At 47.1% G+C, this 14,707-nt stretch overlaps 1 protein-coding gene across 5 annotated transcripts; it reads right to left on the bottom strand.

Annotated features, from left to right (window-relative positions):
• Window positions 1-5,387: 5,387 nt before the first annotated feature.
• Window positions 5,388-14,588, bottom strand: ZNF575 (zinc finger protein 575). 5 transcript variants are annotated; one of them, XM_081921703.1, is made up of 3 exons: window positions 14,468-14,588; window positions 8,974-9,087; window positions 5,388-7,784 (listed from the first exon to the last, which is right to left on the bottom strand). In XM_081921703.1, exons 1-3 carry the CDS (start codon window positions 14,544-14,546, stop codon window positions 7,087-7,089), a joined length of 891 nt encoding a protein of 296 aa, XP_081777829.1. In that variant the 5' UTR covers window positions 14,547-14,588; the 3' UTR covers window positions 5,388-7,086. The 5 variants fall into 5 exon arrangements, with proteins under 5 accessions (XP_081777829.1, XP_081777832.1, XP_081777830.1 ...); XM_081921706.1 differs by lacking the exon at window positions 14,468-14,588 and adding an exon at window positions 13,364-13,512; XM_081921704.1 differs by lacking the exon at window positions 14,468-14,588 and adding an exon at window positions 12,405-12,589.
• Between the last annotated feature and the right edge of the window lie 119 nt (window positions 14,589-14,707).

Here is a 14,707-nt window from a genome sequence, read left to right as displayed (position 1 = left end):
ATGTCCAAATAAAATCTATGGTAGAGGCTCGGGAGCCTGACCAGAAAGTAAATTCGGCAGGGTAGTCAGAACTGAGAGCTCCGTTTAAAAGGTGAAAATTAAGAGACATCAAAGTTTGTCTACATTTAAAACCTGCGTATGTAGCAACACTGTCTTTAAAATTCCTGGGTAAAAGGTCTGAGGTTAAAATGGGTAGTGGGGGATATTTGTTATATTTAGCAAATAATGATTTATCAGAGTGAGACAATCGGCCATTGAAATCTCCTGCAACTAGGAAGGAGGCTTCAGGATATTTCTCTAGGAGAGTTTCAAGAGTCAGTTGAATTCCCCTCCATCTTTGGTCCACCAGGTTTTTCTTGTAGGTTGGGTGCAAATAAACATTAATCACCACGAACACTTCCTCCGCTGTTTGTAGCTTTACACCCAGCATGGATGACGACTGGATGTCGATTTGTTCCACCTGCAGATTTAAGGCCAAAGAAACAAAGGTAGCCAGTCCACCTTGTGGTCTACCAGGTGATAGTGAATTCTGGTGTGCATTCAGGTAAAAGCCCTTATACCCTGATAGGGAGAAGCCCTCACAAGCCCAGGTCTCTTGCAGTAAAAGAATACGACTGCCTTTTATGTAGGCGACAAAGGATGGGTCCATCAGCTTAGGTTTAATGCCAGCTACATTCCAGGATAAGAAAGTAAGTGATCTCCTGGTCACCCCTTCGAGTCATGCCGGGCCTTGCGGAGCCGACGCGGCAGAATCCACCTGGAAATGCGTGCGGCGAGGGGGGGCAGTAGGCTGGAAGAAGGAAGTAATTGTAGCTTGCTTACCCGGCAATTTCCAAACACCACTTACCGCAGCAGCAGCAGCCATGGATTGAGGCTTAATTTTTGGTGGCTGCGGGGATGGGTTCTGGTGCACGGGGGTATCACTTAGCGACAGGTCCATAGACTCTGCATTTAAGGTATGCTCTAAAATTGAGAGGGGTGGGCCTTTTGGGTCAGCGGTTGCTGTAGGGAACATGCAGTGTAAGGCAGGTGGAAGACATCCTTTTCGGTTTGCCTCCAAAAGAGCATTCAGTCTTGCCACAGCTTCCGAATTTGACCAGAGGGTTGTCGAATCTTTCACTATATCCTGCCCAGGCTTGACATCCCGAGGCCGTGTACAGCCAGGTTGCCGATCAAAGCTCGTTAAAACGGGTTCCACTTGGGCTTGTGTAGACTGCTCTTCAATTGGTGAGGAATTCATCTTATTTGCCTGAACATGATCTTCTGAATTACGGAGACAGAGTAGCAATTCATCCAATCTGTCCATTATCTCCGTTCGCTCCAGTTTTGGCAGTTGGGAGAAGGATAGAAGTAACTCACGCTCCGTAGAATTCTCCAGATGTGTAGCCTTTGTCAGTGGAGGCAGGAGGGGGTCAGTCCAGCTAATTAGATCTGCGGCCAGGGGAGTTGGAGTCGTGGCAATTGGCGAACCCTCAGACTTGTCTGCTTCCTTTTTGAGCAGGCAGTTTGGTAAGAGGGGGCAGATCTTGGTATTGGAAAAGACTCTTGTAGCAAAGATTCCATAGTTAATTAGAAGACTTCTTGAGGACATAATAAGTACAGGGAGCTTTTTAGTTTTAAAGGAGAGCAGCACTCTCTGCCTCTGAGGTCTGCTGCTAATATGGACAGAATGCTTCAGGTCAATAGAGCTAGGGATTACCCCCAGGAGCTCCGCTAGGTGTCTCCTTATATCACTCTTATAATGCCAGTTTATAACCTTGCCTCTAAAGGGGCAAACCGTTAAGCAAATTTTAGTAGCTTGGAGCAGCAGTTTGTAAGGAGGTGCATAGTGTTGTTCCTTCATATTTTGCTCACTTTGCTCACTTTTCTGATTGCCAACAACTTGAGAAATTGTACAGGAGGTGTGAGGTAAAACGGGTGCTCTGGACAATTGTATAGATTTCATCTCAGGTGATACATCAGGGGAACTGTCTTTACCTGTTCGGGATACAAGCGAGATAATCTTCTCCAAGGATCCTCGGATGTCTTTTATGTATTTGAAGATATAGTCCACCGTTTTTGCAACTAGCTCTAAAGTAGACGAGTGTTCAAATAGTATCTCATCAATGCAGCTTTCACGGGCTCTAGCGCAGTCATTCGGGTGGATACCAGCATTATCCTTGCTTGAAGGTTTAGTAGGCAGGTTATCAAAAGGCTCTCTCACAATGGTCTCCTCGCCATTCATCTCTGCTAGCAGTGTGAAAGAGTTCGAAACTGGAACATTAAAAATATCCTTTGTACCTTCAGATTCACTAATTTTCGTTTGTTTAGCAAGAGGCAGGCATCTCAGTTCCTCTGTGTCGTCTAAATCTCTAGAATCTCTGGTACGTTTCCCAGTTCCTCTCCCACAAGCAGGGCTGTATAATTGCTTAGTCATTTCTCTCTTCATGCAGCCGCCGCAGTTTCAAGGTCAATGGTTGTCTCCCCGATAGAAAGAGGCGTCCTCCTACTTACTAATTTAAAACTAAAACTAAAAACTAAAAACTAAAGTTAAAAGTTAATAGGTTTCTATACTCATTAAAACTCATTAAAACAGTCTTAAAAGATAAATCAGGGAGCTCACACTCACGCTGACTAAGTGCCGTTCGCCATCTTGGAACCCTTTTTCTTTCTCTCTTTTTCCTCCCCCCCCCCCCATCACTTCCTAGGAGGCTCTGTGGGTTCTTGCCAGTCAGTTAACTTTTCTCTATCTCTCTATTTATATATGTGTGTATATAGCTGAGGACACTGGGCATTTCAAGGTGGATATTCTGACACAAGCGTTGTCACGTTTGTGCACCTGTCCCTCTATGCAAGCTCTGCCTTGCTCCCAGTTTTACAGGAGATGTTTGCCTCCTGCTCCTTGACCCCTTTTCATTTTGTGACTAAGGCCACCCCATCACAAGCTTCCATTTTTGCAGACGAAATTTGTTCCTCCGTCTGTAGATTCAGCAAACCTGAGCGTATGAGCAATCAGTGGTATGCTCGCCGGACCATGGGGCAAATCCAAGCCCATTTTTAGGATTCAGGAATTAACCACTCACAAGTGTGCATTACCAACTTGGTTGGCATTCTGCTCACCTGCATTTCTACGACCACCTCTGGAAAATCATGTTCAAATGAGGCCCGCAGTGTAATATCGAGTCCCTGAGTTCACATTCCTTTTTAAGCTCAGTGCACTTGCACTGTCTTACACAGCTCCGTTATAAGCATGTGGTATTTGGAGTAGATGCCCTACGGTGACTGAGCATAGAATCCTAAGTGGCATGCTTGGCCCAGGTACAGAGATGTTTTAATGCTAAGCGTTCTCACACACAACCGCATTAAACAGTGTTCAGGGTTGCTATTGGGAGAAACTATGACTGTTAAAATCATACTAAGTTTTATATTGCAGCTCTTATGGCCCAAGCCTCAGATTTCTCCTATAGGAAGCAAAAAAATGCAGCTGGAGTGAATTGTCTTATAATTTGATTCATTTGAGCAGCGAGTTGTCTGTTCCACTCTTTAATTTTTACCCTGGGCAAAGAACTCTTTCCAGATTTTGCTGGAAGGGAAACAGCAGAAAAACCCACCCTTCAGTTCAGCTTCCCGGTGAACTTTTTTTTTCGGGGGGGGGGGAGTGGTGTTCTGCCCCAGACCCCCCAAAATTGCATGTTCCTTCCTGCTTTTCCCTGGCTGTGAACTGGACTGAGAGGCCTTGAATAATCTACCTCGTTTTTACAGCCCATCTCTTCCCCCACATCATTGGTGCTGCCCTCAGTGCTGGGGATCAAGCCAGCAACTCTTCTCTGTCCTTACGTTCATGGATAAACTACAGTAAATAAGCTGATTGCTCACAGGAGCTTCCCAGCTTAAGGAAAGGGCTGCAAATGGCCCATTTCTATGGACTCTACTCTTTGGCCCCAGTGTATATAACATCTCCAATACAGAGGTTCTCCACTTGAACCCTTAGCTTTGATGCTTAAATGGGAAGTCAGCTACCACCTTCCATTTTCCTCTAGCTCCTACTATGTGGAAGCCCAGAGATCACAGGCGTGGGTAAGAAGTAATTAGAAGCCTACCAATGAAGTGCTTCAATCAGCACGACCAACGGATAGCATTGATAGGAGCTATAACAACAAAAGATGGCAGTATCATGTTGGCCTCCTGTTTACTCCAATGCCTCTTTGGCAGGGAGGATTAGCTTGTCCCCAAGTAGGGGGCATTACAGTGTTAGCCAGAAATTGTTGAAAAGCATGAGATGCTCTGGAGTGTTTGCTCGGCTGTTATTCCCAAGAAGCTGGTGATGGTTTTCAGGTGACAGTAAAGGGCAATGGTTTTTTTTTATAAGCTATCTTGACTACTCACCAGAGGGGAACTAGCTTTGGGAGTGCAATGAGAATTCACACACACCCCTTCTAAAATCTGCCACATTCAGGGTTGCTATGGGGGTGGGGGAGGTGTAGCATTTAAACTGTATCAAGTTTGCATCACAGCTCACATGTCCCAAGATTAAGGGCTTCTTGGTTTTTAAAAATGAATTATACCTATGGTTCATTACAGTTTGCATGAGGTTCCAAAAGTTGTGACGAATCTCCTCCAGGGATGTATTCATGTCTTCTTTCCCCCTCCAATCTGGTTTGTTGTGGGGGTTTTTTTAAAATAAAAAAATAAATAAAATGAAAATAAAATCTGTCTCGAGCTGCTCTTCTGCGCCACAGAACAGAGAGATTGTAACAACCTCCTAAGATCTTACTGAGAAGAAACAGGTGTCAGAATATTCACATGATGATTTCTAACAGGGTCTCAACAGTTCTGGACAGGAAGTCATGCATTTAAGCTTTTAAAAAGGCTCCTGATGCTCATAGCGGCAGTTTCGGCTCATAATGTGGCAACTGAGGGTGGTGTGGAATTGCTTGAACACACATTCCCCCTGAGGTCTCCATTCCCTGCTTTCCTCCTTCCTGCTCATACAGCCCCAAATGCTTCTCTTCTTTCTGACACAATTGCATTACTTAGGAACCCACAAACTATTTGTATAAACCGTTTAAAAGTTCAAGCTAAGGCAATTACCCCTAGGTATTTGACTTGGGTCTGTGCTTTTTTAAAACGCTTACAAAATCTGGAATATTTAGGCACAAGTGCTTTGATCTGTACCAGCAACAGTTAAGTAACTGCCTTTTTGGCTCTAATGGACATCCAATTTAATCTAGCTACCTGTATCTCATATCAAAATGCTTTGAAAGTGGGCACCTCCCTCTTTTCCTACCATCTAATACGCAAGAAGTAAGCTGTCTTTGGCCAATGATGCTACACCTGTCTTCTGCCAAGTTTGCTCCCCAAAATTCTGCATTTGTCATATGCTCCAAGCTCAACTTAACCCGGTTAACTAAACTTTTATAAGTTTTATTAATTTTTTTCCAAGAAAAATAAGACAAAAAAACTCCAGGCTCCCAGGGGAGTCCCATTTTTTTTTTAGTATCAACTACAAACATACCATGGATCAATCAACACCCCCTCCCCGCCTCCCTTGCAACAATCTGAACAAATGCCTTTGGGGTGGGGTGGGGGGTGAGAAGGCAAAAGATGCTTTGGCAAATGGTACAAGGACAAGGAGTGTGTGTGTAGAATTCATCCATCCAAGAAAGGGGGGTGGAAAGATGGACATGTGTCTAAAAAGTGGGAGATTGGAACACACTGCGTCTTAGAAATCCGACGTTTGAACCAAGAGGCAAGACAGTAACCCCCCAAAGTGGGGAATTTGTGGGGGGGGGGGAGGTGTAAGAAAGGAAGGCAGGTTTGTGGGGCTGCCTCTCTAGGCATGTGGTGAAACGGTCACACGGAAGAAGCGAAAGGAACCGGGCAGTAAAAGTTGTGTAAACCAAGTGATGGAGGGTGGGGGTGGGAAATCCAGCCATACAAATCCAGCACTAGAAATCTGTGTGCTTAAGCAGTTTTCAGTACATGTTGTAAATGGCTAGGGGCATATTTTGATGTGATCAGGGACAGAAGCCCAGAGCCACCAGTTTTTACAGCAGCTGGCTCAGAGGTAAGATTCCATGCCAACTGAAGCAAAAAAATTAAAATGGCAAATGAACACAACACATAACATTTGCAAAATTATTCTACTGCTACTTGTCGGGAGGGCCCACCACTGTACAGAATGTAGCGTGCGAGCACACCCCAAAAAATTCATGGATTCTTGGCATTTCGGCTTAAGCTACCACTGGCAATTTTGCAGATGCCACAACCGCATTTTCAGACTTATCTGTGTCTTCATAAAGACTAGCAACTTCTATCGCACACACTGTGTGACACCAGTGTGTGCGTGGCATGCCAGGTTGTTATAACTCCCCCTTTTCTTTAGCCACAGGCCGGAGGCACAAACAGGGTTTGATAAGCCACAGGAGGCAGATGATGTACAACCCAGAAAATGCCAAGTTTGACAGGCCTAACTTAGAAGCCTTGGACTGTGAAGATGCTGATCTCTGCATTCCAGGGTAAGCATGTGCCAACTGAACACAGACAAGAGGCAGCCTGGGCAATGGTCGGAGGTCGTACAAAGCAATGGGAGAATTCTGCTTTCTGGAAGATTTGTGCATACCCATCCATTTTCTATGAATTTATGCAAGCTTCTTGTGAAATTGGGATTCAAAGGTGTCTGAGCTTATTTTGCAGAATCAGTGGGGTGCTGAGGTTGCAGACCGTGGCGCTCTGCCCTCCTAGGCGCACATCTCAGCAATGCACAAGTTAGTTAAGTTGCAGAATATGCCGTTTCTGAGGGCTGAACCGGGGTTCTCTGACCACACACACTTTGGCTTTTTTTTTTCAGCATGGTATACACAGCTTGGGCTATGGGGAGGAGAATACACACAAATCGACTTGGCACTGTAGGGGGGGAAACAGTGACAAGACCTGCAACGAAAGAGCTGAGCAACTATGGGTCCTCAAAGCACATCTCTGTGTAAACCCAAAACCCCCTCTCTCTTGCCGATATTTACAATGATCTCCCCCGCACCCACCAAGCATCCAGGTTAGCCAATTTCCTCCCCGCACCCCCGCGTGGTCCAGTCGCTTCAGATCTCCGCTCTACGGCCTCTCTCCGTTGCTGTGGCCTTTGCTTTGGGACAAGTCATCCCCCACTTCCCCGTCCTCGTGCACCCGCTGGTGGAGCGTGAGGTTGCGCAGCTGCCGGAAGCTCTTGCTGCAGCGCATGCACGGGTAGGGCCGCCCCGCCGCAGCGGCCGCGTGGATCTGCTGGTGGGCTGCCAGCTTGGACGGGTAGCAGAAGCTCTTCCCGCAGCGGTTGCAGGGGTAGGGCCGCTGCCCCGTGTGCGTGCGGCGGTGGGCAGCCAGCTTGGAAGGGTAGCAGAAGCTCTTGGGGCAGTCGGCGCATTTGTACGGGCGCTCGGGCGTGTGGATCCACTGGTGGGCGGCCAGCTTGGAGCGGTGTCCGAAGCGCTTGGGGCAGAGCGTGCAGGGGTAGGGCCGCTCGCCGGTGTGCGTGCGGCGGTGGGCCGCCAGCTTGGACGGGTAGCTGAAACTCTTGGGGCAGTCGGGGCATTTGTACGGGCGCTCGGCGCAATGGGTCCACTGGTGCGTGGCCAGCTTGGAGCGGTACACGAAGCGCTTGCCGCAGTCTTTGCACTGGTAGGGGCGCTCGGAGGGCAGCACAGCCGGGGGGCGGGGGCGGCGGGGCCGGGCAGGCTTGGGTGACTCCGTGGCGGGCGGCGAAGACAGAGCCGCGGGTGAAGGCGACTTGGCGTTCTCTTTCAAGGCCTGCGAGTCTGGAAGGGGAGGGGAAAGGAGGGTGTCAGAAGCTGGGCATCCTTATCAACCAGGGGGCCATTCCCGCATCTCCTAGCCATTTCTCTGCCCCACCTCTCTAGCTTCTCATCAGTCCACTCACTAAATGCATGGACTAAATGCATGGACAATTCCCTCTAAGAATTGTAGCTCTTGGAAGGGAATGAGACCTCCTAAGAACTCTCAGCACCCTAAACAAGCTATAACTCCCAGGATTCTTTGCTGGGGGGGGGGAGCTCTAGTTGTTGTTGTTAATACTTTTATTAAAGTTTTTTCATGACACAATAAGAGAAACACTAAGCTACCAGGGTAAAGGAAAAACGCTAAGGTAAATAAAAAACAAAAACAGCTACAAAATGTAATACAGCTGTACCTTAGTTCTTGAACGCCTTGGTACTCGCACGTTTTGGCTCCCGAACGCCACAAACCCGGAAGTAAGTGTTCCGGTTTGCAAACGTTTTTCGGAAGCCGAACGTCCAACACAGCTTACGCGGTGTCCAATTGAGTACAGGAAGCTCCTGCAGCCAATCAGAAGCCACGCCTTGGTTTTCGAACCATTTTGGGAGTCGAATGGACTCCCAAAATGTATTAAGTTCGAGGACCAAGGTACCACTGTAATAGCATACAAAGTCTTCTCTTAAAAGTAGTTCTTAACCCTTAGTGCAGATGGTCGTAAGCCCTCCCAGCTCTCACCTGGGATCTTTATCCTACCTTTATCCTCCCTGTCAACCAATATTTCCCGGCCTCCCACCCATCCCACCGGCCTCCATCAACCATCTACGACCCTCAAGAGTGTAGAATCCCTGAACCCTAATAAAATTTCCAAACAGAGAACACCAAAGAAGAAAAGAAAAAGAAAGAAGCAGGGAAAAGAGAGAAAACAGAAGAAAAAAGAAGTAATAAAGAAAAAGAAAAAAATTCCCATTTTCCAACTTCCAGTTACATTAAAAAATTTATTTAAGGCATCACTCCATGGTTAACACCCATCTTCTCCACTTTCTGTTAAACAATATTTATTTTAAATCCAAGTGTCTCAACTTCCTTTTGGGGGGAAAGCCATAGCTGTTTAAAGTGATATCACAGGGCTTTAGATTTATGGTGCGCACGTGACCTAAGTCCTAGGAGATCAGGTCAGGATGCTCCAGGCTGGCTTTCCAGACGCCCCCTTACCCGCAACACTGCTGCTCAGAGGGTTGGTGCCCACGCTGATCTTGCTGTTGCTCATGCAAGGCTGTTCCCCCCTTTCCAGCATCAGGACAAGGCTTGGTCGGGCGAGAATGTAACCTGCACAAACAGAGGGAAATGGTTTTATCACCGTGGCACGGTCATCCATCGTGAAGATAGAATATATACAGTAAAGAGAAACTTGGGAATCAATGTTCTGAGAAGCGCAAGACAGAAACGCAGGAAACTGCCTTACATCCAGTCAGATGTTCCTATTATATTGTTCGTTCCGTTTCTGTTCATTGTGGGGGGCAGAGGGAGACTGAAACCTTGTCCTTGGCTGCTAGAAGCCCTACAGAGCCACTCACTCTCTGATTGTTCGTGCACTTTCAAGCCTGCTTATCTAGGCCTAAGGACTAGGAACTTGGTGGAGCTTTTTGAAACAAAACACAAAAAATGTATTTATATATTTATTTCCTTGCTAAGAACCTCGATTTGGCACCCAGTAACAGATTCCTGGTGCTGCCGGCACAAGGCATCTGTGTGCAAAACAGGAGTCGTTAGATTCCCTAAATAAATAAATTCAAAAACCAACTTAAGTGGCTCCGATTTTGATTGGAGGAGCAGAGCTGCTCCAAGGTGGGCTGAAGGCTCCCACCACCCCTGGAGATTTTCCCTCCAGAAGTTATTAGCCGTGTTTGAAAGGAATGGAGGGTAGAATAAAGGAATGCATTTTTTAATACCAATAGCAGTGGTGATGGGGATTTTGACTGGAGAAAAGAGGGCAGGTAGAAAAAATTGAAAACAACTGCCAGAGACCCCCTGGCACTGCAATTCGAATAAAAACTGCTCGCTCGCTCTCCTGCCAGTGATGTGAGCTTTCTGGGACATTTTATGCCCCAAAGCAATTGGGATTCGGTTGAGCATGCTTGACTTACATTTAGTCAACAACATTTCTAAAAATATGCACCCTATGTTCATTTTGCATGTTGTATAAGTAGCTCAAAAGTGGTTTTTTTTCCCTAGTAGCTTTTTAAAGAAGGTATTGGGGGTGGGGGGAGAGAGAATGGTAACTGCCCTGAGATCTATGGGTATAGGGAGGTATACAAATTTAATAAATAACAATGATAAATAAAATTTGAACTGACATATTTATTGTCGGGGGTGGGGGGAACATGATCAGAATAGGAGAATGTTGCAATCAAACCAATTTAGAGTTTCTTCCAGATTATTTCTTGTCGAAATACTTCCACATAGCTCAATCGCACACACTTCTCTTTTCAAATGAAAACCTGTTAATACGCTCATTTCAGCGTGCCTTGGAAGCTGCCAACTGGACTCGATATAGCGCTGGCATCCCATTCATTATGTTGCTAATTAATCTTAATGAAGCAATGCATCGTAGATAGAGATTTAACGGGGAAATATATAGCAACGGGGAAATGTATCGCCACCCCGCTCCCATCACACACAATGACATTTAATTAAAAAAATAATATGCATAAATCCAATCCCCTCACATCTTGTACAGGCTTGTAAACAGCCCCATGTCTGGTCGCCTATGGTGAGCGAGAAGCAGCTCAAGGTAACTAGGGAGGCCAGATCTGTGCAAATAGGCCTTTCCCCCCGTTTCCAAGCCTCACATAACCTTTATAAGGATGCGCGAGCAAACGGGCTGGTTATTCCTGCGCCCTCATTTACAGGCTTGGCCTCGGTTTTGCCACAGGTCAGGCAGGCAGCGTATGGATCTGTGTTAACTAATGGTACTTCAATCGCTGGGTTCCCTCATGGTTTCATGTCTCCCGAAAGGCCCCAGGATCCAATTACTGCTCAATTCTGCTCTTGGCCTAAGTGTGGAGTTGCTATGGAAACTCGCTTGGAATACAGGCCAGAGAGGAGGAGTTGGTGGATAAGGCAGAGAGGAGAAAGAAAACTAACAGCATTTGCAAACCAAGTATTACAGAGAAAAGCTTTCAGATCAGATGGTGCCCTATGCAAAAGAGGGCCGGACCCCAATATCCTCCCTTCCAGTAGCTTCCTGATGGCAGGAAGCTGCAGAAACAATATCTGCTGGAAACCGACTACTGGCCATACTGGCTGCCACTGGAGAGAGTTGGAAGGCCAGCAACGAATTGGGACCACGTCCACACATTTAAAGCACCGAGATGCCCCTTCACACAGTCATGGCTTTCCCCCAAGGAATTCTGGGAACTGTAGTTTGTTCAGGCTGCTGAGAGTTGTTGGCAACACATTCCCCTCACAGCGCTACAGTTCCCAGAGCTCCTTGCGAAAAGGGACTGATGTTTCGTTTGTTCTGTTGCATTTGTTCTGTCGTATTTTTGGGGTTTTTATATTGTAAACTGCCACATGATCCCCGGATGAAGGGCAGGATAGAAATTCAATTACTAATAATTCGCAGTAGTTCGCAGAAATCACATCACTGCACGTTTACTCAGTTGAGTAAGTCGCTTCAGAACGGCTCTGACTTGGGCAGGTACCTCTTTCAAGAAAAGGCCTTTTTATTTCTAGAGCAGGGAGCGATGCCTCAGGACCTAGCAAGGCAAATGTTTGTATATGCAACAATTACAAGCAAAACAGCTTATATAAACTATATATATAAATAGCTTATATATACAGTATGTTTAAAGAGCAAGCTATTGGCTTTCCAGGAAAGTTCAGTTTCGCAGTCTGAAATCCCAGACACACTTAATCTGCATGGAAGCACCACTGGACACTGTGGGTGTTACTTTTGAGTAACCACACATAGGATTGTGGTGGTACTGAGTTGTTTGGTGTTGGGCCCAAATCATTTACGCATGAGACCCCTGACCTAGTTCCCTAAGAAGCGGGTGTGCAGGATGTAGACTTTGCACCAGCCACCAACCACAATGTTTTCATCAAAGCATTTTTTTAAAAATGCAGCCAAGGCTGCCATCCTCTGCACACTTACCTGGGAGTAAGCCCCATGAAGCAGAGTGGCACTTACTTCCCAGTAACACAGACAACAGCTCTTGCTGCTATGGGGCAGCCCCTTTCCCTTACAGCTGGCCCTCCTTCCCCAAAACCAGTCAGACAGTGGACAGGAGACCAGGAGCTTGAAGTGTGATTCGTATTACCACCGAGGGAAATCTGGATTTGGTGCAATGCACCCGGCTTCACACCATATTGGGGTGTGTGCTTTCAAACCGGTTTAGTCTTTTTTGGGGGGAGGGGCGGAGAGGAAAATAAAAACTGCCCCCTTCTTCACCCTGACGCACCAAGGCCTGGAGCAAATGCAAAACCGCCTTCAAATACGAATGCAGCGGGGACTCCCCATTTTCTGGCACCCCACCGCTGGGCATCCCTCGCCTTTTCACCGCATCTATGTATGCAGCTGAGCAGCTGGGCCTTCCTCCTGCTGCCCGCCCGCCCCCTCGCTCCCCCCAGACGCCACTCACCGGCCCGGGAGCCTCCCCCGGCCTCAGGCTGCCTCTGGGGTCTCCCCTTCATGAGCCGATCGCGCCGGGTCATGCTGTCCCCGCGGGGGGCCAGGTCGTGCGCCCCACCGCATCCCTTCCCAGGCCGGTCCCCAGCGACGGGCGGGCGCAGCAGCAGCAGCAGCAGCACCAATCCGGCTGGCTGGCTGGCGAGGAGGGGTCTTTCCTTACTCGCAGCTTCCTCGGCCAATCCGCGCCTTCCCCGGTATTTATTTATTTATTTTGCAAAGTAGGGGTATGAGTGTGTTGGGGAGGGGGGGGGATTTAATAAACGTGACGAAGTCGCGATGACGGAAACGGCCGTCCCTGGGAGCTCCTCAATTTGCAGACCTAGACCCCCACCATCGTGCATGCAACTAAATTCTGTTTAGAACAGAAATCATTCATTCCAATGGGTCTGCTCTGAGCTGGGCGCTGGATAAGTATTATTATTATTATTTTTAAAAATACTCTTGTTAGCAATGTTTACTTGAAAGCAAACGCTTGCAAAATCTTACGTCTGGACGTCAGAGGATGCTGCTACCAGCCTATGCAGTAGGGCTACTTGGAAGTAAGCCCCGCTGAGTTCAGGGCCACTAATAGCTTAAACAATTATATACATGTGGCCAGGTGCTTCCATGCAGACTTATTTCGGAAAGAAGATCCGGCTAGATCTTACTGCCCAATAAATGTCCTTAGGACTCCAGCGCTATATAATGATGCACCACCACCTCTCCGTTCAAGGCCATGTCCTAACCAGTTACAGGTAGGTAGCATAGCTGTCAACTTTTTCCTATTCGGAATAAGGGAATTTCCCTTAAAAAAGGGGAAACATTGACAGTTATGGTAGGTAGCACATGAAAGCTCATACCAATAACAAACTTAGTTGGTCTCTAAGGTGCTACTGGAAGGATTTTTTAAAATATCCTAATCAGGTTTACCTAGCAGTAGGGAGACCCTGGCCTTAACCTCTTACACGCACCTCCTTCAGGATGGAAATGTGCGTGGCTTCAGTTCCTCCACGATGGGGTACTGCCAGCCAGGTTGCACTTAAGGGCCCATTGATTTCAACGTGGCTTCCTTCCTTCCAAGAAAGCAGGAAGCTCATTGAATGCAGCAAGGTACTTGCCTCGAGGGCTAACCTGGATATGAGAAGGCTGCGTGGGTGTATAATTTTGCAGCCTGTTCCTAAAGAGAGGAAGCTGGTCCTTAAGTCTGCCCTGGGGCGGCAGAATTTTACTTCTTTAATGCCTGCTCCCTAACTCGAGAAAGATAGGGAGGGTGGTGTTGCTTTTCAGGGAAAAGAGAAGCCCACCTTTTCTCTGCATTATTATTGCTTACTATTAAGGCTGCAGCCCTGCAGACGGATACAGACTTTAAGGCAAGGCGGTGTTGGAAGGAAGGAAATGTTATGACACCTCTACCCCGCCTTTCTTCCATGGAAGTCCAGGGGAGGCGTTTCCCAAACATTCCTCATGATCTGGACACTGACCAGACCAGAACCTGCGTAACTTGAGCCGAGACTGTTGGAACAAGATGCCTTTAGGCCATGATGTCCCAAGACCCTTAAAAACAGACAGGATTTCAAGTATCGAGAAGCCAGTTTCAGAGAGACCCACTTTGGAAGATCATATTGCATCAAGGGGGTGGGTGCGATTTCTTGCATTGGCTTAAAAAAAAACTTCTAAAGAACTGTATTATTCTCCCGCTTTTCTTTTACGCATAGATTTTTATGCTTTGGGCATGCAAATAATAAATTATTATTATTAAGCTGCTTCTTAGAATGCACACTAGGCGAGAATGAAGCTGAAGAAGCACAGGCAACGGGAGAAGCGAGGAGCTCTTCAATTTGGTTTAGTTTTGGAAAGTACCGTACATTGAAATGCAAAACCCCGCGCTGCCTAGAAGTGCGCGCGCGCGCAAACAGACGGGAAAATGCGATAATAAAAATACATATTTTTAAAAAAGACTAAATGACAAGCAGCCGAAGGAAGCGCGATTATACAAAAACCAGAAGCAATCTATACGGAACAGAGAGGAACTACCTGCAGCAGAATCAACTGAGCAAGCCTTGCTGGCAAAATGAGCACGCCCGGGCAGAACCACATCCAGGGATGATTTCATATTCACCCCTCCGCCGAATGGTTTCAGCCGCAGAGGGGCGCGGATAAACGACGTTTAACGGTGGCTGGAGACGGACAAACCTAATCGCCTTTTCTTTTTTGCCAATGAGCTGCTGTTCTGAGTTCAATGCTGTCCAGGCTTTCCTCCAATAGAAAAGCCTT

Source organism: Podarcis melisellensis (genome assembly GCF_964234715.1).
Source record: "Podarcis melisellensis genome assembly, chromosome: 8".
Classification (NCBI taxonomy): domain Eukaryota; kingdom Metazoa; phylum Chordata; class Lepidosauria; order Squamata; family Lacertidae; genus Podarcis; species Podarcis melisellensis.
This window is presented reverse-complemented; position numbering and strand designations above follow the sequence as displayed.

Coding starts and splice junctions, on each gene's coding strand:
- ZNF575 (XM_081921703.1), bottom strand. CDS start 14,546: ATGAAATCATCCCTGGATGTGGTTCTGCCCGGGCGTGCTCATTTTGCC. Junction 9,088..14,467: donor CTCAGTTGATTCTGCTGCAG/GTAGTTCCTCTC, acceptor CTGTTTGTGCAG/GTTACATTCTCGCCCGACCA. Junction 7,785..8,973: donor TCTGAGCAGCAGTGTTGCGG/GTAAGGGGGCGT, acceptor CTCCCCTTCCAG/ACTCGCAGGCCTTGAAAGAG.